Here is a 27,321-nt window from a genome sequence, read left to right as displayed (position 1 = left end):
TTTTCACTATCCTTTTCTATGGGGTCTATGTTGTTGATTTTTTAATACTCACTGAGTCGCCTCATATTTTCTGTCAACCTGGATGGAAAATAACAAAAAGTGAAGGTCAGAACTAATGTAGGTTGCTTCAGTGTAAATTGACACAAACAAAAAGCTTGGTGTGTGAACGGAGGTGGTAACACTTTGGCCTTAATCAGTCTGATATCACTCACTTTTCTAGAGGAGAAAGGAAACAATCAACGTAGAATAAGTGAGAGAGGAGTTTCTCCACGTTAAATAAAAGTTAATCTGAATGTGTTGAATGTAGTGATCAACAGGGTGGAACTCAAGGACTTAGCACTTGTCAAAATGTCAATACAACTGTTTATGAAATTGATATGTCAATATATGAAGTCTATAGACATATGAATTCCTGAATACTGTGACACAGTCTTTAAGATGGCTTCTCTGTGGCTACACACCCCATCTCCACATCCTATCACACAAAAGCAGGTTAATGACTCAGGGTAAGACGCTTCTTTCCAGTCTCACCTTTTTGCACTTAGCGGCTCCTCCGTCTCCACAGTGCTTTCCTCCGGCTGGAATCGGAAGTCCTCAATGTAAACCCCAAAGCGCTCGTACAGCCACTTCTGCAGCCGCGAACTCCACACCTCCTTCTGCTGTTTGTCTGCTGAACACATGTTCCATTAAGTTAATGTGTTTGTGTGGAGTTTGAAGAGCTTTATCAATGAAACATACTGCTTTCCAAAACTTTCCAATTAGAGGCTTATGTTGAGGCAAAACCTAGACCTGCCACTATCATTAGTTATATCACACACACAACATACTGCTACATTTGCCAAATGTATTAGTCAAGTCTTTATATGCTTCTGTATTGTAAAAGAGAAATCATGCACATTAAACCTTAAATCTGACCACTTGTAATGTTGCCTGGGACGTGCAGCTTTAGCATCAGTCTGTCAGGACAAATCATTTGTGACCAACTGACAGAATTTTACACTAGCGAGCATAAAAAACATGGTTTGTAAGTGACTGTTGTCTACCTCAAACTTCAATTTCTGTGATAAGGCTGTCATTAATGTGTCTGTGCCATGAATGACAAAAAGGCGACCAGTTCAAATATATATATATCAATTTAAATATATGTACAAGAGGAAAGCAGGGGCTGTACTGGCCGACGATATTGTCATGAAGAGTGACCAATCATAACTGAGTGCAAGGGACTGTGAATGCAAATTATTTTCCACTCTATGTTGTTTGTGTGGCTTAAAAGACACACGCACAGCCACACAAAATCCATTCCGAAAAACACTGACAACCCCAGCACTAGTTAAAGCTCAGGCATGTCTGCCCTGGATAGAGTGATCTACAATCATAACCCATTTTCCAAAATTAGCCACTCTGTCTCTCCCTGCTTTTCTCACACTGACGCACACACACACCCCCAAAACTGCTTAGCCCAAAAATAGACTAAATACACACTGCGACTAACAATGACAATGCTGACCTATAAAGGCAACCGCAATTAACAGTTTTTGATGCATTAACACAGTGCGTTGACATGAGTGCTCTTGCTCCAACTAAGTGTCGATTTGAAATGACCCTGTGAATGTGTGTGTCTGTTATAATGAACATTATACGCCGCTTCATGCCCTAGAATAACCCAAGAACACTTCCGACACACTCTGTTCCCATCTAACACTTCACCGCACACATCCTACATCCTCATCTCCTGTCCGTGCGTGTCCTTACACACACACTCTCCTTTTGATTTACTCCCACACTCTGAAGACGTCTTCCTTCCCTCCCCACTCATTTCCTGTCTGTGCCCCCCGGACGCCCACTCATTCTACTTTTTTCTCCAGATCCTCACCTGTTCCATTGCTGGAGGGTGACTGCTGCTTTCGGGGAGGCTGTGGTGGAGAGTCCTCCAGCCTGAGAGAGAGAGTAGAGAAGATTTGCCACATGTCAGTCTCACTTCTCTATCTTCTGAGATGCAGTCACACAACAGACATGTTTCAGGAAGTTCACATGTAAATATGTGTAGAGCCACTGCATTTGATTGGACACAAAGTGTCCAATCAAATGCAATGTTTTACTAAAAAGGGACAGATGCACAATACATAGTACACTGCAAAATCACAGCCTTAGCTACTAATTTCCAACACGTGTGCTTAGATGGACCTGTAAAACAAGGCAAAAAATACCTAAAACTTAATTGTTTACTTTTTTTATACATACATTAGAGTTATCACTTTTTATCCAAAATTCTAATTTCCATTTGGACTTCAAAATGTACAGCCTAAAAGAGCACCAGACCTTCTGAAGTAATAACAAAATATCAAGCAGAAAGCGCAGTTAGCAAAGCTTGGCCTTAGAGCCACTTTGTATACGCTCTTGGTTCATCAAGAAAAAGAAAATGACAGTGATGTTATGCTGTTTTGCTGTGGAAATGATAAGATACAAGCTAAACCATCTACCTGGGTGGACAAAAGTAGCGTGGAGGTTTTAAATAGCAAAGTACCCAACAAATCTGCGGACTCAGCCATTAGCTTAGCTGTCAGCTCCACCCGAGTGACATAGCAGAGGAAGCATCAGACGAATATACCACTATCTTTAAAAGAATAGCATATCATGCAATATTTGTTTCAACTCAATTTTTGGAAAAGTGACATCCCTGATATGCATACATGTGCATATATACATATCAACACAGTAACAGTACATACATGTCAACTATGACATCTCTCCCACATATCCCTCATTGACTACATCCATCATCTACAGTTAACTCAATAACATTAATGTGCTTTCAAACTTATTATTATCATCATTCTGCATCACTTATAACATTTTATTGTTCATTATTCGACTATGACAAGCGATAAATCTCTTTAAGTATTTAATTGATTTTGTTCCTGGTGAATCTTAAATATTATATGTGATCACAAAACAACCCTGCTGTCTTCTTGTTCTGGATGGATAACTGTGATGCAAGGAATAAATAAATGTTTTATGTCTGCTACCTTTCACGTGCATTTCTCTAGCTGGTTTTACTGCTGACCGAGGATTATGTGAGGAAAGCTTCCCGGTCACGATATGTTAGTTCCCTTTCTAAAAAAAAGTAAATCCTGAGCTGTCTCTGACACTTTGCAGGCTGCATTTCTCTGCTGGTCATCACTTGGAGAGTGCTGACGGAATTTCCCATTGGCAGCCACAGATACATCATCTGATCACACACATGCACAGTGGCACACGCACAGCTTTAGACATGCACCCTGAGATTAAGGGTAGCTTGGCTGGTGTTAAGAAATGCAGGATTTACCTGACACCAGCATAGCCTTAGTGTCACAGTGTGCAGTTCGGCACATATATACACACACACACACACACACACAGTTGTGTAACTTGTGTCTTGTTTTTTTCTTTTCCATCTAGTTCTTAACACACACAGACACAAACACACACAAATGAACACATATGCACACACACTCACAAACACACCCCCTTGAGGAATTCCCTGCCTGCTAAGGTATTGGCCTCTATTTATAGCAGAGACCTTGGGACCACTGGGCATACACACATACAAATAAACACACACACACACCCATGACCTATGATAAACTCTGCTGAGATGAAATGTTACAGGGTGCAATGTTACTATTTCCTGTCTTTCTCTGGTTATTACTTCCCATATTGCACATTTTCTGGGCTTCTCATCCTTCACCCGCGTCACTGAACACTCTGTCGTCCTGCCATACCTGGTCTTGAGCACCTCATTCATCTTCTGCTCCAGGTCTATCCTCTTGCTTCTTTCCCTCTCCAGCTCCTGTCGCAAGGAGTCCACATTGGTCTCTTCTCGAAGCTTCCTCAGCTCCTCCTCTGGAGAAGACAAGATAAACAACAAAGAATGTTTAGGGTCAAGGAAAGGCATGTGATATATATATATACATATATATATATATATACATATACATATATATATATATATATATATATATATATATATATACATATATATATATATATACATATATACATATACATCATTTAGTAATGGAAAAAAACTGTTTTTAGAAGTGGAACTAAATCTGGAGTTGAACTGCAGTAGCATTTTCTGAAAAACAGCCTCTACATGTATGTGTCGCTTGTTTCATGTCGTCCATCTGTCTCCTCCACCTTCACCTATCCCCCATTCTTCATCCTTGTCAATCAGCTTCTCGCATCTGAGTGGTATCATGTGTCATGGCTCTTTAAGCCCGGGGTGCAACATCAGCAGGGTTCCCTCTCAGTCTATTGTCCCCGACTAAGGGGACACATAAATATTAGAGGAGGGGAGTCAATAAAGGTGAGCACATGTGCATAAGAATAAATAAATTAATACATCTGCTTCTATTTAAGTGCATACAATAACAACTTTCTTATATCCTCAATTTCAGGAATTGTACAGTATGCAGGATTGATTGCTATTTGCATTGACTGGGCCGGTTAAAACCTAATTTTTCCACCTGACAGTAACAAAATGGATAAGTGCAGAGCTGCGTCTCCCTTGCAAATGGCAATCTATATTACCTATTCCCCTGTCTTCTTTTTCCTAATCCCCATTTCATCACACAGACAGCAGGGGTTTATATTATGAGAATTTAGCCATCAGATTTGTCTTCTACATCACCTTATCCTATCTAACATAGTGTATCTCTTCCCATTAACACTAATGAAACATTTACGCCAGCAATGCCTGCAGCTACAGGTGAGAGCAGAAATACACTGGATCACCATGTTCGATTTAATGTACCGGCTTCGTCACTTGCTTTTGCATTTATAGTTCACAACAGCAGCAATTTGATCCTTCTTTTGAAAACGTTGTGCATTGTGGCATGAAGGCTGAAAACAACTGTCTTCTGTTTTCTCCGTGTAATATGACGCATCTCATTCAGACCTCCATCTGCACAGTTTGCCCATATCTCCATTTCTTTCTCTTCCCCTGGCTACCTAATATAAGAGTGTTGTAATGATACAGTATTTATGTATGGAAAAAGAAAGTGAGATTGAGTGTGTGGGTCTAAGTGTGGGTATAGGAAGCTAGAGATTGGCCAAAAGTTGCTATGGACTAAGCAGCTTACTGCTGGCTTTGTTTGCCCTGGGCCAGGACAAGACACAACCAACTCTAAACCTTTTGCACAAGAGGGAAACAACAACAGCAATGCACCATGTGTGGTCACTGGTGTAGATAAAACTAGATCAGTCGTTTACACTGTACTCAATGCAGATCTTAACAGTAATGTCACTCAAAACCCCAAGAAACAAAGAAAGATTTCCACAAAAGAGACTACAGTGCTTCACTTCAATTCTCAGGCAGTTTGTTTTGTGTTCTATTGACAGAGCATTTTCGATACCTTCATTTAAGCCAAAGCTCCACAATGGTCACCAATATTTATTTAGTATTTGGTGTTAAAACCTGAAGCAAACCGCCGTGTCATGGTATAAAAACTCATCAAAATGGCATCTTTCACATTAAAGATAATCATCGTGTACAAACGTGTATGAAACGAAAACATTTCTGTTAAATGAGAATGCGGAAATACTTTAAATACAATGTATGACATTTATGTATTCAGCCATCCACAGTGATGCAGTATAGGTTAGACTGTGCTCATACCTTCAAGCCCCAGTTCATGTTCACCTTTTTAGCCTCTTTGATCTCGTTTTACTGTCACCCTTTTTCCTTTCCCTCAGTTTCCCGTCACCATAAGTAGGACACTCACATCCGTGTGTTATTATTTCTCTATGTATAGGTTCCTCTACCCTTTCTCCTCCCTTTTCCTCTCAATAGTTCCTTCCTTTCTTTCTTCCTTCCCAACACCAGAAAAAAAAAAATCTCATTCCAAGATTCCATGGTACTGTTTTAGGTGTTTGGCTCCAGTCTAGATACAGCGCAGCAGGACACAATATACCATGTGTGTCCGATGGAAAGAGATAGAGTATAATTGTTTTCCTATTCTACAGAGGCCATTTTACATCAGATAGCCTATTAATAATACTGCCATCACACCCGCTCTGCTTCTTTATGGTGCATTCAGAATGTTGCACTGCAGAAAGTATCTGTTCCATTCTTCTTCTTTTTTTTAAATGGTGTTTTAATAGGGATACATTTGCCATTTCCATCCACCAATCTACACTAAACAACCCACAGTGAAAACATACAGCATGTCTTTAAAAAACGTCCGTCTGGAGTCCATCTGTGATTAAATCAATAGACTAGACATGACTTGAAAAGACACAGGCTGTCTATATGAAGTGTCACAGCTGACAATGCAAATCAAATAAATGCCAGCACAGCTCATACGGGATCCTTTGAAAAGCACATATTTGGTAATAGCAACATAATTTAAACTCAAAATTCCGATGTAGATTACATCAGAATTATGTCAAAATCATCCACCCCTTTAATAATGTTGGAAAACTAATGTTGGAGCAGCTGACATCCAGTCATATGCGACCTGTTTTATCCCTCAGATTTAAAATGCGGCACCATGGTAGATCATGTGATCTCCCGGATTACAATTCAGAGTGTTCTGTTCCCACCGATGTAATCCACTCACTTCAAATGAAATCTACAGTGACACAAAGTGAAGTACAGTATTTGGGGGGAACACGGTGATAAAGTTGAGATCATTGCTATTTGAACACAATTATCATAGCAACTTTCACGCAAGTTGAGTTACAGCTGAAATGTGCTTTGATTACATTATTTGAACAGCAATACAAAAAGAAAAACTTTTTTTGGAAGATATTTAATTCATCATTATCATTTTGTTGTTTTGCTGAGGGTGGTGATGGGTGGAAAGAGTGAAACAGGCGATGTTGATTAATTGGCAGTTAAATTTCCACATCAAAAGTTTGAAGCCATTGTGAAGGCTGGTAACTAGTAATTTATCTGCAACACAGATGGGGGATTAGCTAAATACCATGCCAGTCACTTTTAATAGCACTGACCTTCTCTCTCCAGCAAGGTTTTCATGAAATTACCCACATTCGATTAAATGCTAATGAAGAAGGGACAGAAAATGCTGGTGATGTTGAGAACAGTTAACAGCAGTATTAGGATGTGGCTGGGGTGCTGTTAACTGTGACTAATGTGGATAGTTCAGGAAATGTGGTGGTGGATTCAGTACTTGAAAAGAGCAAAGAGACCAAGCTGTGATGGGGTTGAAATTTAACAATATATTCTGAGCAGTGAGTGGTTAGATAATAACTTAACATTGCCATGGGCTGAAGTTTTTCTTATGGCTGAAATAAAATGAAACGGGGCTTAGTGGGCCTGAGTTTGTTGATTACAGTTGGATAGATGGTACAAAACTGAAAACTGACACTGAGCCATAATTGTGGTAGTCCTGGCTAGATGCAGACCAAACATGCTGGACCCAATTTACTCCAAACACATTTACTTTGGTTTAATCAGGCTCAATGCAATATAGCTCTCCTTGTGTGAAGGTCAGTAGCACTTAAAATGTTGTATTATGTGAATGGTGGTTATCTAGTACTACAGTAGAACAGCAAATAAATATCTCTTTCCAAACGTCCTTAGCGCTGGTGCAACTGAGTTTCTGCTCAGAAGCATACTGATACTGTTGGTCTAGAGCTGTTACTTTTAATCCAAAAATTCAGATATTCGGTCAAACTCAGACCTATTCAGAATTCAAAATATACAGCCTACCAACACATCAGACTGTGTTAAGTAACTACCATGTTGTAAAACAGCGATGTTAATGTTGTTTTGTAGCGACAAATAGGACAAAAACAAGCCTCAATGGACAATTATAACACTAAAGCATATGGAGGCCGCATGTAGTAGTTCTGGTTCTATATGGAATTAGATTTGTCTCCAATCGAATTGAGCAAACAAAAAATCAGAATCACAAACAAAAAACTACAGCGCAAAGAACAAGTGAGGGAGCGCAAACGTAAGAGAGTCAACACCAATAACACAGAACAGTAGCTGAGATTTCAAACGCCTACTTGTATATTTTGTTTGTTTTTAGTTGGACAGAGGTTAGTTTATAAAGACTTTGCATCCTTGAAGAGCCAAAATACAGTACAGTGTGCAAGAGGTTAAATCATTTTCCTTTAAAGGTGTTAGCGAATTCCTTACTTTAAACTTAATCAAACAGATGATGACATGAAACAGATACAGTACTCAACACAAGCCTCGTTTGACTGATGAAATCCTGATGAGATAAGATAGTTTTAAACAGTACAGTGTGGTGTCCAAACAAACAGAGCTGCCAGACAGAGGCTTAGATTACTACCTTATTCAGACGATCACAAGTTTAACAGTGAAATCCTGATGTTGACGCTGAGGAAACTTACTGAGGTTGAGGTTGCTTTTATGGCTTTTAATCTTATCGACCGCTCCACTGTAAAACAGCTCGAAGCTGTCAAAAGTCCAGTCCTCCATCTTGCATAAATGTATGCGTCTCTGCAGCTGACCGCTCCCTGGGACGCTTGAGCATGATCCTGCTGGCAGGGTGGCAGCCTTGGTTCTTTCTTGAAACAGAGCCACAGCTGCAGGTTGTCCAAATCTGGCCCAGACTGTTTTACACCGTCTACGTTATAACCTCCAAACTCCTTTAAAACCCATCAAAGTTTAGGTGTATGCTCCATGTTTACATGTCCAAGTCAAAAGCAGAAAAGAACGACACAAGAGACTATTTTAGCAGGCCTCCACCCACACAGCGATGGTCAGTGACCAGAGCTGTTATGAACGTGTCCGGCACTGGGAGGAAAGCAAAGGAGGGCAGTGGAGGTTGAGAGAGGTGGGGCTTTTCAGGGTGGCCAGTAGACTAAGAGGGTCTGGAATCTGAGATTTCTGTGCACAGGGGAACTGGCTGACACAGGCATCATAGATGTTCTTACATCATTATGGGTTTATGTGGTATACGCTCTGCCTGTGTGAGGTTGAGTTACATGTTTTTTGGTGGTGTTTAGGCTGGTACGTGTTTGTATTTGTGTGCAGCAGTATGAGTATGCATAAGTACTGTACATCGGCAAGCAAAGCCAAATCACTTTTCATCTGAACAGGCAAAGTTGTTAAGTCGTCAAAGGAAAAGTACTGTGTGGGGTTTTCAATCCAGGCCAGAGACAATGGTTCCTTTCAGTGTAGGAAGGTGGGGGGCACAACGGGGTTGGAAGGGATCAGAGAAACAGAGACACAGGGAAAGAGAGGCAGAGAGAGAGAGAGAGAGAATCCGGCACTTTACACTGGCCCACATTGTCACCACTCACCACAGTGTTTGTTACAGCCAATCAGCAAATCTACTGATGTCAATACGACATTCAAGACACTGACAAAGAGAAGGGGAGGACGTGGTTTAGAAAACATTATTACCCCAGCAATCACAAGTGAGAGTTCAAGGACAGCAAATGTGTTTTGTGGAATATGTGGAATAAGAAAAAAATAAGAAGGGACAGTGCCTCCACCAACTGACGACACTCAGGAGTCCGCAGGGACATTTTAATCCTGCTTTACTAGTCACTCACTGAATCCATTTTCACCTTTCACCTCATCCAGGTACAATTTTCTTACCAACAAACACAAAACCAATCTCTCCCATATTACAATTCAGGCCAGCAAAATAATTAGTTTACCCCATCTGTCTGTCTGTAATTACAAGTTTTTATATTCTGGTTATCGTTAGAGTGAACAAAGTGAGTTAGTCTTCCTTTTGTTTTCTCAATGGCCTCGTTCTACTCCTTGTTGTCTGTGGCCTTGATGTCTGTGGGTGACCTAGATTTTACCCACTTGTTTCACTTTTCCCTCCTCTGCAACATGATGTTTCCTTCATGGCAACATCTCAAACTTTACAGTTTCTTCCCATGACATCAAAATCAACACCCCTCCTCTCTTGTGCCATGCTGCCTTCACTGACCTCTTGTTGACATGGTGCAGAGTGTGTGTGGTGTGTGTGTGTGTGTGGTCTGGCTTCTATATCTCTGGTATGTTACTGTGAAGGTTGGTGCATGCTTGAAATTTAGAAGGGGAGATGAAATGAACATGGAATGAATAATCTAGATAAATATGTTCCATGATCCAATGTTGTGACAGCAGGGAGGATAGCATCTGCTTGTTTGGAGAACAGTAATCATATCATAGATTTCATTACATCATAGTTATCTCGTCAGGCCATCTCAGTCTGCTCAGAGAACTGGGAACCAATCAGCAAGAAAAACAAATATTCATGGTTTTTGCTTGTTGATTCAAGCAACAGGTGTAATATCTTGCTCAAAATCACTATGTCAGAACACACAGTACAGTACAGTACGAGTTCTCACTGAGAACTTTGTCTCTCTACCCACAAGGCCACCTGTTGCATTCTCACACTCTGCATCAGTTCCCAAATGATCAAACACTGCACAGACCTGAACATGGACTACAGCGGATTGAGAGAAACTAATGTAAAATAAGATAACTACATTAATCCAGACCTTAGATGAATTACAATCTAAAAATCAAATTAGTGAAACATCTGCTGCGAAGCCGTCAGGACACATTCATCCCAGTTAAACAGCAACTTCATTTCCTGTAAAACGGAGCTAGCCTCGAACAGATAAGTCTCTTTTAACAGGCTTCATTTTCATGCAGCATGTTTTGTAGCTGCCTATTTAAAAGGAGAATAAATCATCATTGCCATTGGAGTACAAGTATGAGTAATGAGGCAGTGTCTCAAAGAATACTCAATCACTTGCATAATTATCTCCAAGAATACTTACATTTTTCACTGTAAACCTCGTCTGATTTCACCTACTACTGGCATTCATATCTTTAATGTTTTACTTTCAAAATAATGCCTTCTGATTGATCAACCCTGCCTCATGTAATAGCATACAAACAGCTAACTGTAACTTTGTAATTTAATTTCTCACCCATTTTGTGGTTATGGTATATTTTCTATGGCAGATAACTGAAACAAATGGAAACCAGATTGCAGCACAAGATATTTGTAGGCAGGGCAGCTACCAGTGAGGCCGACAGCAGAAAGCAGAAGCACTTTCACATTCAGTGAAGTAATACAATATCAGACTTTGGTGATTGACTTCCACACTATTATAAGCATTACAATAGTACATCTGTTCTTCACCAAAAGATCTCAACCTTCCACTACTGACTGTATTCACAAAGCAGCTGTTTTTATTTTTTTTATTTAAAACAGTCTAAAAGGTAGTATGCAAGAGAGCAGAGAGTTCTAAACAATAAAAAACACACACACACACCATAGTCCATGCACATTAACAACATACAATATGTGTTTGTATTGCTGTAGGTGCATATTTCTGGCTTTCTTATATCCATACTTATTTCATATCAATAGGGAAAAAGAGGCCTCTAATGATTTGATTTACACAACTACTTGTTGTTCTGGGTGGTTTTAGACAGAACCAGATGGTATAGTGAGAAACATTGCATTACAGACCAATTGAAGTTCATCTCTGAACACATTAGCTTTCAGCTGTGCAAGTTTGCGCATGGCCTTCATGTGCTCCCTTACACAATATGAAGTAGGACAGCAGCTAGGACACTGTATTGATCAGCCAGTCATTGTAGAGCACAGTCACAGCCTGTTCCCCCACACTGACCTTCAATACACAACCTCAAACTGAATATCCTCTCTCACACACTTACTCATACATAGTACATACGCGCACACACACACACACACACAACACACACCCACATGAGCAGCAGTAAAACCAATAAACTCCAACTACAGACTTTTGTGACACAGACAACATCAGACAGTTCATCTGTGATTCTAAGTGATCACCAATATGGCTTGTGGACTCAAAAGCTACATATGAGGGATGCGCATTTTTGGCTTCACTGTGCTCTTTATGGGGAAGGGAAAATAACCAGTGCGCCAGTCAAACCTAGATGACACAATACAAATAACAATTCTTCACTTCAGACATCATTTTGTCAGAGGGCACTACATTCCAAGTAAATAAACAAATAACTTTCATCACTTCTGCTTGGTCCAGGGTGTTGAGCTTACAGGAGTGGCATCAAGATGCATTTCAGAAATCTAGTAAATGCCATCACTTCTGCAATTATCCATGCAAACCAAATGCTTGCTGCTGCTGCCACTTTGTGGTTATAAATGCACCACAAACTTAAAAGGTTGTCATTGTCAGTACAAAAGTAGTGTTCTTTTAAAACAATCATATATTAATATTAGTCACCTTAACTGATCAACTTATTATAATGACATGACAGATCAAATTTCCACTGTCCTATTTCTGTGGTCATGTGGAGACTCCACTAAAGTAAAATACTTAAAAGGCAAGCCAAGAATAAAAAGCAGACAAGAGAAAAGTACAAACAGCAACGGAAGAGTAACAGAGACATTTAGAAATGGGAGGGAGGGAGAATAAAAATAGAGGCAGGGGAGAACCAGGGGAGACAGAACAAGAAAACAATGAAGGCTAAGCCCCTTAAGCCTGCATGTATAATTACATGAGGTGTTTTCCATTGGCACAAGGCTCTGCCATTTTAGCACCAATAGCAGGGTCAGTTCAGTCGAGCTGTGTAACCCATGGGACACATTCTAGTTGATCTATCTCTCTGCTTTTACATCCATAGCTATAATTATCACAACAATCACAGGGTTATCACACAAGGAAACAGTGGTAGCAAAGTGCTTCTTGTAAATGTTGCTGTGCAGTGCAGACTGAACTGCACACAAACTTGCACAAAAAAATAAATAAAATCATATATTCCCACAATGGTCGTTTAGAACTGCACACACATACACTAGAGGTGCGAGTACAGAGCAGTTTTATGCTAAAACACTTGCATTATTTATGTCTGTGGCTTCTGTGGCTGCTGCGATGAAGCTCCAAACTTACAAAGCTCTGCAGGTTTGTATAACATACAAAGTAGAAGCACACAACATGCATATGAAAGCTGTCAGTCAGTGGCCAACTCATATGACATTATAATGTGCTACTTAAAGCTTATAAGACAATAAAAAAATGAAACTCACATATTGAGGTAGATTATATAATAATATATAAGTTGTAAGTGCTCTGATATCAATTGTGTGTAGGAAAACTAACCACTGTATGTTGTGCCTTTAACACCCAATGACAAAACCCTTCTCCTGCTGCTCGTTCTCTGCCAGGTTGTCTTGGGCCTGCTTCACTGTCTCTTGCCAGCTGGAGTGCTTCTGAGGTTAACTTTAGGGATCCATGACCAAGCCACCTGACCCTTCTTCCTACAACCAGTCAGCTGTTAAAAGACTTCACTGGATTTTTATTTCACTGACCAGTACATGTTGCAGGTGCTTCTATAACAGCGGGAGGCCTTCATGGTTTTCTGCACCACCCTCCAGCACAAGGGAAAACCGATTTCAGCCATTTCATCAAAGGTCCATCCAATAAAATGTCACTCTCCTACACCAAGGTCCATTAAGACAATTTAGCATGTTCAGCTCACATGAGCTGCTGGTCTACTGTTACTTTGTTGGCAAGGTTTCTGTCACTTAAGTAAATCTGACCATAGGATTTTGAACACTAAAATCACAAGAAGACATACATTTGAACTCAACAATGCGGGCAGCAGCTTGTGCAGAATCTCACCCAATCCCCGAATACAGCACAAAGATGAAGTGACCAACTAAGAAATGTATCTCGTAGTCATCTTGCTCAGACAGCCGAGAAAGCCACATACAGTACAAGAACAGTGTGAAAACATAGCAACTATTATGGTCTCTTAACTTGCATTTCAGCACTCAAAATACTGAAGATATAGATATATATATATATATATGTATATATAGAGCTACAGAAGTCACGTGACTCGGTCTCGTTGTGATGCTGGCAGCCAAGATGTTGGCAAAAATGAACGAGACTTGCTGTCAGAGTTCACTGCGCACTTCAAATACACGGAGATTGACCAAAACTTGACCAACTGAATATATCTGATCCTTATAATGCCCCCTGCGTGCCATTTACGTGTTTGGACACAGTCGGAGAGAAGTTATTCCAGACCTGCAGTCTCCTAACATCTTCAACTTCCGGATTAACTTCCCTTCAACTTACTCCAGAGAATCACTGAAATTTTAGAAGAGCCTGGAGGGAAACAAAAGGATGCAATCTGGTTTTGTGACCAACATTCAACTCAGGAGTCTACCTGCTAAAGATAGCGTTGTTGTCACTGGAAGGGTAAGTGTCACGTTTGCATAATGTAGGCATTAGCAACGAGCAGTGTAATGTAAATAATAATTGCTGTGTTAACGTTGCTGTGCAGACTCCATTATTTATTGAGAGTTACCCACCAAATCCATTGCTTGATGATCATGGCTACTTCTTCTGCTCGCTATGAGCACGTTTTGTAGCAGTGATTCACCTCGACCTTCTATCTGGATCTGCAGGGATCTGGTTAAGTGCTCTCCTGTTAGCTACTGTGCCCTGGGATGCCAAAACAGTTAGAGATAGTCTATCTACAATGTTCACTTTTATGATAAAAATGGCCCATATAGAGTTGAATTGCCCCCCATATTGCCTGATATGATTATGTGTTATCTATTATATACAGAGGTGAACAGCGTAGTATCCTGCCAGAGGGCGTTACCTTGGTTATGTGAGGTCAGCTACCAGAGCTCTAAAGTAATTAAAAACAATCAAACATGGAACATGTCTTTTTGCTGTGGATAATCCACATATCTCACTGCTGCTGCTGACTGTGTGTTCGCAACAAAAGACAACTGCAGGAATTCACTTGATCAAGGTAGACATAGGGGAAAATACATGTATTTATTCATTGTGATAAAAACATAAAAGGTGAGTCGCAGCACACTGCTGGTGCTTTTAACTAGCGCGACTATTCTGTTGAAGGGTGTGTTTGCACACATGACACTTAGAAAGATGAAAGAAATGACAGGGCGAAAAAAAAATAAGCACGGGGAATGAACAAGGACCTGGAGAGGAAAGAGAGGAGGAGAAATGGAAGGAAGGAAAAAAAAAAAGGAAGCTTGCATGTTAGCCTAGCCTTCTATGTGATCTCACATTCGGAAACATGGTTACAAATTAACTAATTAACTGCCTCCAGAGTACCAGGGGTCATTCACAACAAAAGTCGACATATACACACACAACGCCATCTGGAATGGAAAGTCACGTCTCCTGTGAAGGCAGGAGACAATATACTTAAGCAGCGCATTTGTTTTGGCATATGTGTGAGTCCCAGCTTTATTTTAGGCAGCAGAGAGAAAGGTCAGGGGGAGAGAAGGAGGGAGAGAGACAGAGAGAGTGAGAATACGCCAATGCTCAAAAAAAGAGCCTAAATTATTTCTTAGGTTTTATTTTGCTGTTGAGGGAGCCAACACTCATCTTTCAACAGTGCAACTGTTCTCTAAATGACCGATGAGCAATTAATTAGTTTTATTACTGACTGACCAGTCAATTTATTTGTTATTAATAGTTTATAACCTACTTAAAAATAGTGCAAAGTCTTGCTATTATATGGAGCCCCTAAAGGGAAATCGAAAAAAAACCCAAAAACTAAACGTTTCTGGTGTGCACAAGATACGACGTATTTATAGTTTGGCAGCGACGGTATCGGAGGTGATCAGCTCCGCCTCAGCGGACACTCGCTGCGTACAGTGCGTGGGGCAGAGCAGCGTTACCTCGGCCTGTACTGATGAAATGATCCGCTGACATCGCTGTCATTAGATTAAGCCTCATCACAGAGTGTTGATAAATGAACAATAAATAAATAATAACAAATACTCTTAATAAATGCGTATATATTATTTTAAATATTTAACTTAGTTTATTAATATATTTTTTTTTCAATGTCCCTTTAGGGGCTCCGTACTATTATTTCCCAAACCCCAAAGAAATATGTGTAAAGTTTTATGTCTTTGTTTGACTGGCTGCCAGTGCCAACTAGATAGATAGATAGAAGACAACATTTTAAGGTCCAGTGTGTATCATTTAGGAGGACGAGTAATTTGACTCATTTTTACACACGGGACCTTTAGCCTGTTCAGTGGGCAGATTTTAACGCTGCAGATAAAAGTTTGGAAAATTCCTATACAAATATAGCAACATGATTTTACATGAATAAATTCAACTTCTTTCCTCTGTATCTGAATGGAATTGATAAAAAATCTTTAGTGCAAACTCTGGCTAGACCTCTCACATAATGGCATGTTATGTTCCTATATCATCAGAAAAACCATTACATAACACATAAACTCATAACATCCTGCTACAAGGACTCCTTTGTTTCACACTAATCTCATTAACTCTAACTAATGGCAAGCTGTACATAACCATTCTGTGTATAACCAGTCGTCTCTTCAACACATAACTAAAAACAGGATAAATACCTTTTCTAATATGGGCTACACTAAGCGAGGAATCAGACACACTCTCAGCAGTCGATTACTAAAGCCCAGTGTGCAAAGAAAAATAGCAGAAATTGAATACACACCAACTGGACTACAAGGCAGGGAGCTTTGGACTCCATTATGTGCTAATGGATTGTCATGGTTCAGTGTTCCCTGACGTACTATTGCACCAGCCAGAGATAGGACAGGAGACTGAGAGACATGAGAGAAAGGGATAGGGTTAGAAAAATGATAGAAAATGAGATGTTCAGGGCGAAGCAGTAGACGGCTTCAAGAAATCTGAGAGAATCAATGACACACGGAGCTAAGGTGAAAAAATAACATTACCCAGAGGTACTATAACCCTTTGTCAATCACCAACCGAAGGTGAGAGAGGTGAAGGTCCACCCCCTTATAAAATGCCAAGTGGCTGCCATCTTGGGTAAAGCTAGGATGACATTTTGTTCTCAACTCTTTTCGCTTATGAAATGGTCACAGCTGTCTCGACTGCTTTATGTGCAAACACACGTTTGTCAGATGTTAGACGAACCTCAGAATACTGCTGTGTCTAACAGAAAGAAGGCATAAAAGGGAAGGAAAATGAAAAGCACTAGAAAGAAAGAGAAGAATATGAAGGGGAGAGGGGGAGAGTGAGAGAGCTGAGGCTGATCCAGAAAAGGATAGGGCAAGATTTGAAAGAGCAGCTCAGCGGGATGAAAAAGGCAAAGGGAGCCCTAGAGGAATGTCCTTTAAAAGACTAGGCAGGAGGAAAGAAAGAAATGAGGAAGCAAGGAAAGGACAAACGGGAAGGATAGAAGGTTTCGTCTAGCTAGCCTCCTGTCAATATGACAATAGATACAGCCCTTTTAGCTCAGGCACAGGCATTATGAGGACATAGCCTGAGGTATTCTCTTCCTCTCTCTCACACACACACACACACACTCTCTCTCTACACAGCATGGGACTGACAACGTGCTGCAATGTTTCAGGACAGGCAATACCCCTTCACTGCAAGGGAATGTGGAAACGTTTCAGTTGAGTGGGCAGACTAGGGATGAGCATCATACAGTTTGTTTCACATCAAGCTTGATGCCCTCTCTTTTTCTCCTGCCACTGCATCATCCATTTGCTTGCTTCCTTTATGTTTCCTGTGTTATTTTTTTTGGTGGCCAACATGCAGTTACCAAAAGAGGTCTTCGTCTTCATTAGTCTTCATTGCCTATTCTAATTATCAGATTAGACCGTTATCTGAAGTTCATGTAGCTCTGTGTGTTAGTTCCTAATGGTCCCAAGTGGAAAGCCAGAAATAAAAAAAACAAAACTGAAATTTCAGCATTTTACGGACCCAACACTGGAACAAAGCACTGCTTATTCATGTATCTAAAACACAAAGTTTTCCACATTCTGTTGCCTTCTTGTTCCTGATGATGCAAACATCCTCACCACCAAAGATCAAATGACTAAATAACAGGGATTGTCACTGAAATAACAAAGAAATTCTAGGTAAAGTAAAAATCATAATGGGTGGAAATATAAGTACAATCACTGCGGGAAATCACCGTAAGCTACTATTGTGACCTCTGAACACAGAGTGATGATGATGTCTTACTGAAACATAACATGCAGCTGAGGGCCTCCAACAACCAAAGTGGAAATCCTTAGACTATGTTTAGCAATGTGTGTGTTTACCAGAAGAATGTCTGCACCAGATAGGTGTGTGTGTGTGTGTGTGTATGTATGTACTCACGTAGGAAATGTTTCTCCAATAAGGCAATTTCCAGGTGACCTTTGACTTCATTTAATCGGTCTGACTCCGACCTCTGGAACTCCTGGATGGCCGCAGCCATGGTGGGAGACCCTGAACCTGCCTGTAACACACAAACATAAAAAAAAAAACATATATACATATATATATATATATATGTTACAACATATAACATACAAGCAGGGACATCCCATATGATCCAATACACACATACACACAGTCAAGCAGGGCACATGACTCACAAATAGGTTTCTTCTCCTGATTCAAGTCCAGCAGGAGTGTAGTTGGAGGAGGAAGGCAAAAAAAAGAGAGGATCCTTCCCCTCATCCGACTACAACACTGATGAGTCACACACCTCTGACTCAGGGCTTTCACACTAGCACACACATCACCACACCACTAGCAACACATCATTAGCAAATGAAAATGACCGAGAGATGACAACTGCATGAGAGAGGAGGGGAACAAGGGAGAGAGGTGAGGAATTAGGGGTGAGAGGATGATGGAGAGGAAGGAAAAGAGTAAAGAGCAAGAAGAGATGTGGCTGTGTTAGCAGGATGACGAGGTCTGCAGGTGGAGCCTAAGTGCTTGACTACAGCAAGGGTCCTTTAAGAGACTTGTGCGCGCGCACACACACAGGGATGCAGCAGCTTCTCCCAGACAACAAGCAGCATGGCTTGTGCTGGCATCGGCATACTGCAATATCTTTTAGCTGATGTATTCCCGGCAAGCGATGGAGAGAGAGAGAGAAAGAGCTCAAGCTATAGTATTTAAGTGACAATGACCTGGGAAAAAAAAGGGCTTTGGGAAAGAACAAAAACCTAACAAGACAGCCAGGCAGAGAGACAGAGAGATGGTCCCTGATTTAAGAAGCACCTCAAAGAGACAAAGGACTACTTCATCGACACAGAGATTATGACAACAACAAAAAAAAAAACAGTACCAAGACAAGGAGAACAGTGGGATTGAAAATAATCTTTGCTGCATTCATTAAGAGCGATGTGCTATAAAGCTGTGTAATGTTTTGTGTCATGTTTGGAACATAACACACCTTCATGTGTCCATGTTAATTCTCATTCAGAGCCTCCTGGTCCTCAAAAGTAGGTCAAGCCCTGACATCACTGGGTGATTATCGACTGATTAATTATTGTGCCCCAACACCCCATGAGAGCGGCTTCTACGAGCTGAGGCTTTTATATTTTAACACTGTTCATTATGCACATACAGCTGAGAACATGTGATCATCATACACTGGCTGCACTGATTTCTAAAAGAAAAAGGGGTCTGTTGAGGAAGTTATGATGAATCCTCTACCGATTGTAAAAAAAAAAAAAAGATACATAATGGATCTATATCCATTCTTATAAGAATAAGGTGGTGATGAAGCTGAGTAAACAAGGAAAGAACGGTGAATGCAGTCGCCTGTGCAAGTCTTAACACCATCTGGCTGATGACATTCTAGCTATTTAATATGGATAGCACACGCTAGTTTGTCATAAAGTGAATATACCCTGCAGCACAAGGGCAAACTCTTTCTTCTTTATAGTAGTTGAGGTAATGAAGGTGAAGTTTAGAGTAGAGACGATTAATCAACACATTGACATGATTGTCGTATTATTATTATTATTACTAAATAAATAAAAGCTTGTGTAATTGCAGTGCAATACAGAAAGTGCAGGGAGCAGCATCACTTCCATTGTCTGCATTCGTTCATGAAGACGAACGGAAAAGAACCAAAAAGGAAAATAAAATAAATGAAAAAAAAACAAGTTGAATGCTTGTGTTCATACTAGCATTCATTCTGCATATTAAAATTCCAGCTGCATCTACAGTCTCTGGCTCTAAAATGAAGTAACTGTTCTAATGAACTAAGCTAGTGTGGCCCCAATGCCATGTTAGCTTAGCCTGTCCAGAAAAAGCTAACCTAGCCTAGCCCATCCAGGCGTCTAACTTAGCTTAGCCTGCCCAGGTGTCTCTCTGGTCAGCACTTTCATTGTCAACAGCAACACATTTTCTCTGCAAATCGAGACATTTGAAAACTTTTTTTGACAATTAATCAATCAAACTATTTCTCCGTTAATCAAGAAAATAATTCACAGATTAATCGATTATGAAAATAATTGTTAGTTGTAATAGTTCTATTAGTCTGTAACACCCTTCCACCTAATGTTAGGTAGTAGTTTATTAGTAGTAGTAGATTTTCTTTCTATTATAAATTGGACAACCAAAATAAGCACTAGTTATATTACTATATAGTAGTGCAACATAGGACCATACATATAATGAAAGGGGTCTAGGAAGGGCATTATGCACAGAAGAAGAGATTTCAAACAAGCAGAGGCAGCTTTCATATACAGTACATATACCATATACTGGGCAGCACCTAATTGTAAATTGAATTGTGGTTTAGTTAGGGTTAAGGTTATAGACCATGCTTTGTTTAGACTGTCCAACAGAAAGGAAGTCAATGAAGTTCCCTAAGAAGAATAGCTGTAAAACCTGCATGTGTGTGTGTCTCCCAGCAGGGATAACCGCTAGCTTGGTTTATTTTGGGGCTTCAGAGTGTGACTCATCAGTGCCGTGATGTGGGCGATGTCTTCCCGGTGGGCTGGTAATCATACAGGAAAACACAAGTGCACATACAGACATACAAACACCAGCTCACAGACACTCTTGAGGACACAATAAATAAAGCGAGTATATGCAAATGCAGACATGCTGCACATACCCATGGTCAGCAAGATAGATGTTTTTCAACAATTGACTCCAGGCCATAGACTGATTTCAGTGGGATGCAAGAAAAGCAGGCACACACTGGGGCCGACACTAATCCAGTGTTTTAAACTCTGTTAGCTACCAATCAATGTGCCTTGATGATGACGACAATACCGGTACTTGTATTCATCCGCAAAGATGAGAAGGAGCTGCAGATTTCATGAAATATAAATGATATCGAGTGTGGGAGGAAGACACTACATCAGAAAAGATTATCTGTGTTTTGGGTGGGTGACTGTCTTTTCCTCCCGTCTGCATCCAGTCCATCTCCACCCTTCTAAACATCCTTGAGCCTCCTCCATCACATTCCCTGCTTTTTCATTTCCAGCTGTAGAATATCTCTTCATCTCATCACTACTGCCATCACTATTTCTGCTTGTCTGCTGCTGCTGACTGCCATCTCTATCTGTGTCCACCTTTGGAAAATCTGTCACGTAATGTAATCTGTAACGTCTTCCAATTTTCTTCATCATAATTACCTCTCCATTTATCACTTTAGCTCAGTGGCCAAAGGTATAAGGAGAAAATGAAAAACAAAGAATTGTATTGAATTATATACGACTAAAAGGGAGAACAGCAGAACTGAAGAGAAAAAAAAGAGAAGAAAATAAGGGGAAGCATATTAATATCAAATGAAAGGCAAAGAGCAAAAGACAGACAAGGAAATAAAACACTTTCTGCTTCCTCCTTTCATTAATCACCCATCATGGCATAGTTCAAAAAAGCCCAGTCCAAAAAAATCTACAGGTGTCCATACAAATGCATGATGGGAACTCACAGGGTCTCTCAGGAGGTCCTCTGTTTCTCGAAAAGCTGCCCTGGGCTTCAGCTGCATGTCATCGCTACATTCGTTGTCGGAGGCGGGTGGTGACTCCGCCAGATCTGGGAAATCGTCTCTTGTCCTGGGACCCCGGAATCGGATCTTGTCCAGGCGCTTTAGCATGGTCAACACCGCGCACCTGGGCTTTACCTTAACATGGCGGATGGCAACCCTGAAAAACAAGGACACAAAAAAACAAAAATACTATAATAATTTGGTGTGAAAAGCTGCAGGGATAATTATTTTTCCACTGACTTCAACAAAACCAAATGTGTGGAAAAGTATCCAAATGGTCATCATTGCAACACGCTGGGCTTGCAGTTGTGACGAAAGCAGATTATATTCAACCACGTCTTCAATCTCAACTAAAACAAATGTTTTGTCATGTTGTTGACATAGAAAATGTGCTACAAAAATAATAAATTCCCATGTTTTACTGGCTATGCTGTTGTTGCTCTAACCATGTTAGTGCTTGTAATTTGTTCCCCGCCTAGGCCTCCACAGGAAGATGGAACCAGTAACCACGTTAGCTCTACGATAACCACATCCTCCGCCAAACAATTGCTTGCAGCAGGTCTGCTTGCTTCATTTATTGTTTTGATTTTCACAGCAAGGCCATTGGAAATGCTCGGCGTTGTGAAAAGCTCAATTTATTTCTCCTTTCTTGGGGGGGGGCAAAATATTCAGGGCAAAGACACAATGATGACAGATAAATGAAGGGACTGTCGTATCATTGTACACAGAGCCACGGCAAGCGTGCAGTGTTTCCTCTGCGTTCAGCAGCAGGTCTGACACTGCAGTAAAATTAATCACACTGATGGAAACAAAATACAGACGAGAAGCGTTGTGACAACGTTACTGCTGAAAAACAGTAAGCCAATAAAGCATAACAGTCCAACAGGCTGCAGCTAACAAATATTTTTATGATGAATGAATCTGTCGACTACAATCCTCAACTATTGTGATCATTGATTAATCAGATTTAAAAAAAAAGCTGTTTTTTCAGCTTCTTAAATGTGAATATTTGCTAGTTTCTTTGCTCCATATTACAAAGAAATCATTCAAACTGAATAATTTTGGTTTGTTTAACAAAATATTTGTTGGTCTGGGAAACACCAATCAACATTTTATGGACTAATCGATAAATTGAGACAATAATAATCAGAATAATCAATGACTAAAATAAACAATAGTTGCATTTCATTTTGTCCAATCAAATCAAACGTATTAAGTTCTAATGATATATTTTCTTATATGGAGGAATTTACAAAGCTGAAGATCTTAAAGTTTGTTTTCATAATGAAAAAAAAGACACTCAATAACTGATTAATTTTTGCAGCACAACACAAGAGTGCTATGAATCATGATCCGCATTGAAACAGGAACCGCTACAAAACCCACGACATATATGCAAAACTGTTACTCACAAACGTCACCATCTCCTAACTGCTACCACATCATGATGTTATCAGCACACTAGTAAGAATTAGCTTATTAGCTATTTTATCTGACAGCTTGTGGACAAAACAAGACATTTAATACCCTCATCATTTCAGGGTGTGAAAAACACTGATCAACATTTTCTGACATTTTATGGACCAATTGATTGAATTGAATTTGAAAATGATCATTAGTTGCTACCCCATAATACATTGATTGACTCTTATTGTCCAGCATTGCCGAGTTTAAAAAGGGAACAAAAAAACAGCTCACAACAAACCTGCTAAATTATAGTCACACACACACACACACACACACACACAAGTGCAGCTGTGCGGTTCTATTGTTCTATTGAGTGAAGTACTGCAGATGAGGATGTCGTCACTGAAGAATGGCAAAGCTTTTGTGTTTATTGATGCGACTAATATGAAGTGTTAACCGACAGGCAGAGTGAACACATGAGGGGAGAGACAGACATCACACCAACAAACATTGGAATCCCAAGACTAAACGGAAAATCATTCTGTAAAATAATAATATTAAATGACTTGCAGTTATGTAATTGTTTCCTTTCTAGTCTTCATTAAGGCCTTTTTCTTTGAATGAAAAGTGCTGACTGGAGGAAACAGCAATATTCGCCTATAGTACTACGAGGTAATTCCTGATTTGACCGAATACATTATGTCAAAAATATTCTCACAGTCATCCATCATTTGTACAGCGGCTGAGCCACACAACACCTTGTAAACATGGCCCTGTTGCTTTTTTGACTACTGTGATTTGTCTTTCGGACAGGGATTAAGTGCAGTTCTTCTTTTGTAATCCTAGCAGATTACTTAATCTGCTTGACTGGTTGATGAGCTGTCACACAGCCAAGAAGGTTATCTGACTGATAAAAAAATGTCCCCCATTAGATTGACAATGATCTCATACAACCTTTAAACTGTGTGAACACACTGATTCATCAAGAAAATGAGTGGAGGATGAATCAATCATGATACACTCATTTACAGAACAATAGTCACACGTGTCTCATTGATGCAGCGGGGTGGACAACTGGACAATGACCCCAATCAGACTTTAAACAGATGACTAAGATGTCTTAGTCAAGTCGTCAAGATAAAATTAAGATTGTGGATTGGCCTTTACAAAGTCCCAACCTCAGCCAAACACTACAGTTAAAACATCTGCAACATTCTTCAAATATGACTAGTCAAAGGTGCAACTAGAGGTTTGCCTGATGAATATAGTGAGAATTAGTTTGAATACAACTTTTCGATTCCACTCGCATCTCTCTGTGCACATCGTTGGTAGAAGAAACTAAGATATTGCCACAGACAAACAAGCATAAAAGGCAACAAATATTAGATTCCCACACAGGCGCAACCCACTGACATGGACACAGATAAGTGGAAATTGCAGAGGTGAATGGTGGGCTGTTTCCTCCCTGAGGGGCGAGTGGAAACATGGTGAGTGGCAGGTTAATAAACACTTACCTGCACTCACCCACCAAGACACCTGAAACTGTGAAATATGTTCTCACAGCAGCCACCTGAACATGACTTGCAGCCTGCTGCTTCACACAACAGCTGTCAGACACATGTCAGTGGATAATCCACACACCATCAAAGCAAGACAATGACAACAAATCAAAGAATCTGAACATTAATAAAAACCCAGAAATTCAGACTGCCACTGAAATATCTGTGCAAATAGTTTCTTCAGTTCGGTGGCAAATTCGTAAAAGAAGATAAAAGGTGAGGACAGGAGGAGGAGGAGGAAGGTAAGGAGGAGGATGAAGGCTTCAGCTCAAGGTCTGATCACTATAAATGCTCCTGTGGGAACACACACACAAACAGCCTTCATGAGTCATTTGCTCGGCGAAAAAACACAAAACACAACCATCTACCTTCACCTAATCATCAGTCACTGCTAACACATCAGGGATGGTGCTCTCATAAAACAGAATGAGAGAGAGAGTGTGTGGCAAAGATATGCACTCACACACACATTAATACAAAAGAATAATGACAGTGTAACCGCACACACAGTTTTATAATGTTTGTTTGCAACAGCATACATTAGTCGGGGGTGAGTAGCTTTAGTAGCTCGTGAACAAGCTAATGCACTTCATCTGAGCGTGTGTGAGTGTGTGAGAGAGTCTCTGTTTGAGTAATCTTCTGCTAATGACCTGTAGTATCTTGAGGTTACTCTCGGCCAATCCCTCATAGAAACAGCCAATAACAAATACTCTCGGATGTCACCCATTGCCTTTTGCCCCACATGAGTGATTCTCAGTTTTAGAAGAAAACCGTCTAAAAGGTCTCATCTGGAGGTGAAGCAATTCTTAAATCAACACTGTGCAAAAGGCAATAAAAACATCTAACATCTTTTCATAGTTTTATTTAATACCCATATTCAGCAATTATCTTTATATACTTTTTATATATTTAATTGTTAGTGTTAGTGCAGTTCATTCAAATCATATACGCAATCCTGCATAGTTTTATCTGTGTGATATTTGCTTAACTGTTGCTTAACCCTGAAATAATAAAAGAAGACAGAACACAGAGAGAGAAAAGGCAACACCAAACAAAACTACATACAAGGAGACTGATTTCATGCTCTGCATAGTTGAGTCGAGGTTATAGCTTGACTGAACTGTGCATGCAGTTGTAGCAATTACATACTTTTAGATGCATTGAGATTCTTATCATCTCTGTGTCCTTTTTTTGACTTGTATACTGAATGGCTGTCTACAGACCTACATGTTTGCAGTTATACAGCTACACACTCATCACCCATGTTTATTATTCCCATCTCAGCGAGGACACAGACATGGTACAGACACATCAAATTGTATGGGCTCTTTGTTAAATCATCACATTTCAGCCATGCATGAAAACAAGGGCGCAGAAGATGCACTAAAACAAGGACATACTGTTTGACACGTAGAACACTTTTTCTGGGACGTTAGGTAGTCCGGTTTTGATTTCACAGTATGTGAAGGTTCGACAGTACTTGTTCAGAGGAAATGCCACTGTTCACACTGAACCCTTGTTTCCTTTTACGGGCGCTTTCACTTTTACAAAGTGCCGCATTAAACAGCACACAAGGCCACCCTGCCTTCATAATCATCGTTACTGGTTGCGGCAGAAATACAGCTCAGAACAGACAGACAGATGCTCTTATCTCTCATCTGGAGTTAGTCTCATCAGGTTTTTTAAGGAAATCAGAGAAAGAACAAACATCTCACTCGCATCACTCTTACTTTCACTTGCGGTTACTTTTCTTTGGTTCACTACCATACTACCACCACCATAAGGGCTACATGATAAGACAACTTTTGAAAAGTGACAATGTTGCTGGTTGTTGTGTATTGCGATGACGATTTGACTGCAGTGATAATGTGAGTAGCCTATGCACACAATAAACAAAACTAAATGCATTAATTCCACTACAAAAATATGGATTTATAGAAGATTTGAAATATTTTCTGCTGCTCTAAACAAAAACAGCACTTACTACCTAGATTTAGAGCTGGGCAATAATAACATTTCAATAATAAAATATAATAGCAAAAAGTTTGTGACTTTTTTTCGACCCCTAAAATCCCAGTCAAGTTTTAAACATACAGCCTAAATGTGCTTCCGAATGTGTGGAGTATTTATCAGGTAGTCCAAAAGAGGGAGCTGTGAGTGCAACTTGGCCTAAACTGAATTGTGCCAAATACAAGCAACTTTTGAACATTGTTATGATAAACGTTTTTATCAAACTGCTTCTTCTCATTTGATGTCAACCCTGGGGAAAGAGCAGCAGGAAGGGAGGAGAGCACACATTTGAAGGACCTTAATTAGACCTATTAGCCAAATCGTGTTCTATTTGTAGTCAGAGGCGAAACAACTCTCTAAAGCTAAAAGAAACATGTTCAAGATTAATTGCAAAATATAACACATTTGTAAAAGAGCGTAATAAAGACAGAAATATTAGGAAGGAGAAGAAAACACTGGCTTTTATCTCACATATGCAACCTTCTGGGCAACGTGTTGGCTGAACAAAAATAAAAGTCAGTTATTTAGGACCCACTGTTGTGCTTTGTTTTTGACATTAAATGACCGCAGTGTGTGACA

At 40.0% G+C, this 27,321-nt stretch overlaps 1 protein-coding gene across 6 annotated transcripts in view; it reads right to left on the bottom strand.

The window, feature by feature from the left end:
• Positions 1 to 27,321, bottom strand: part of gramd4a (GRAM domain containing 4a) — a 37,441-nt gene that overhangs the window by 8,126 nt on the left and 1,994 nt on the right. For 2 of the 6 annotated variants that reach the window (XM_044021484.1, XM_044021486.1), the window contains exons 2-7: positions 21,710 to 21,923; positions 18,139 to 18,259; positions 3,762 to 3,882; positions 1,874 to 1,935; positions 532 to 670; positions 53 to 78 (exon numbers count right to left, since the gene is read on the bottom strand). In XM_044021484.1, coding sequence (XP_043877419.1) covers positions 53 to 78; positions 532 to 670; positions 1,874 to 1,935; positions 3,762 to 3,882; positions 18,139 to 18,259; positions 21,710 to 21,923 — 683 coding nt within the window. Of the gene's footprint in view, positions 1 to 52; positions 79 to 531; positions 671 to 1,873; positions 1,936 to 3,761; positions 3,883 to 8,370; positions 8,774 to 18,138; positions 18,260 to 18,398; positions 19,040 to 21,709; positions 21,924 to 27,321 lie in introns of those variants that run through there. The other 4 variants (XM_044021485.1, XM_044021487.1, XM_044021488.1 and 1 more) reach the window with 3 other exon arrangements.

Source organism: Solea senegalensis, linkage group LG3, assembly GCF_019176455.1.
Source record: "Solea senegalensis isolate Sse05_10M linkage group LG3, IFAPA_SoseM_1, whole genome shotgun sequence".
NCBI classification, from domain to species: Eukaryota; Metazoa; Chordata; class Actinopteri; order Pleuronectiformes; family Soleidae; genus Solea; species Solea senegalensis.
This window is presented reverse-complemented; position numbering and strand designations above follow the sequence as displayed.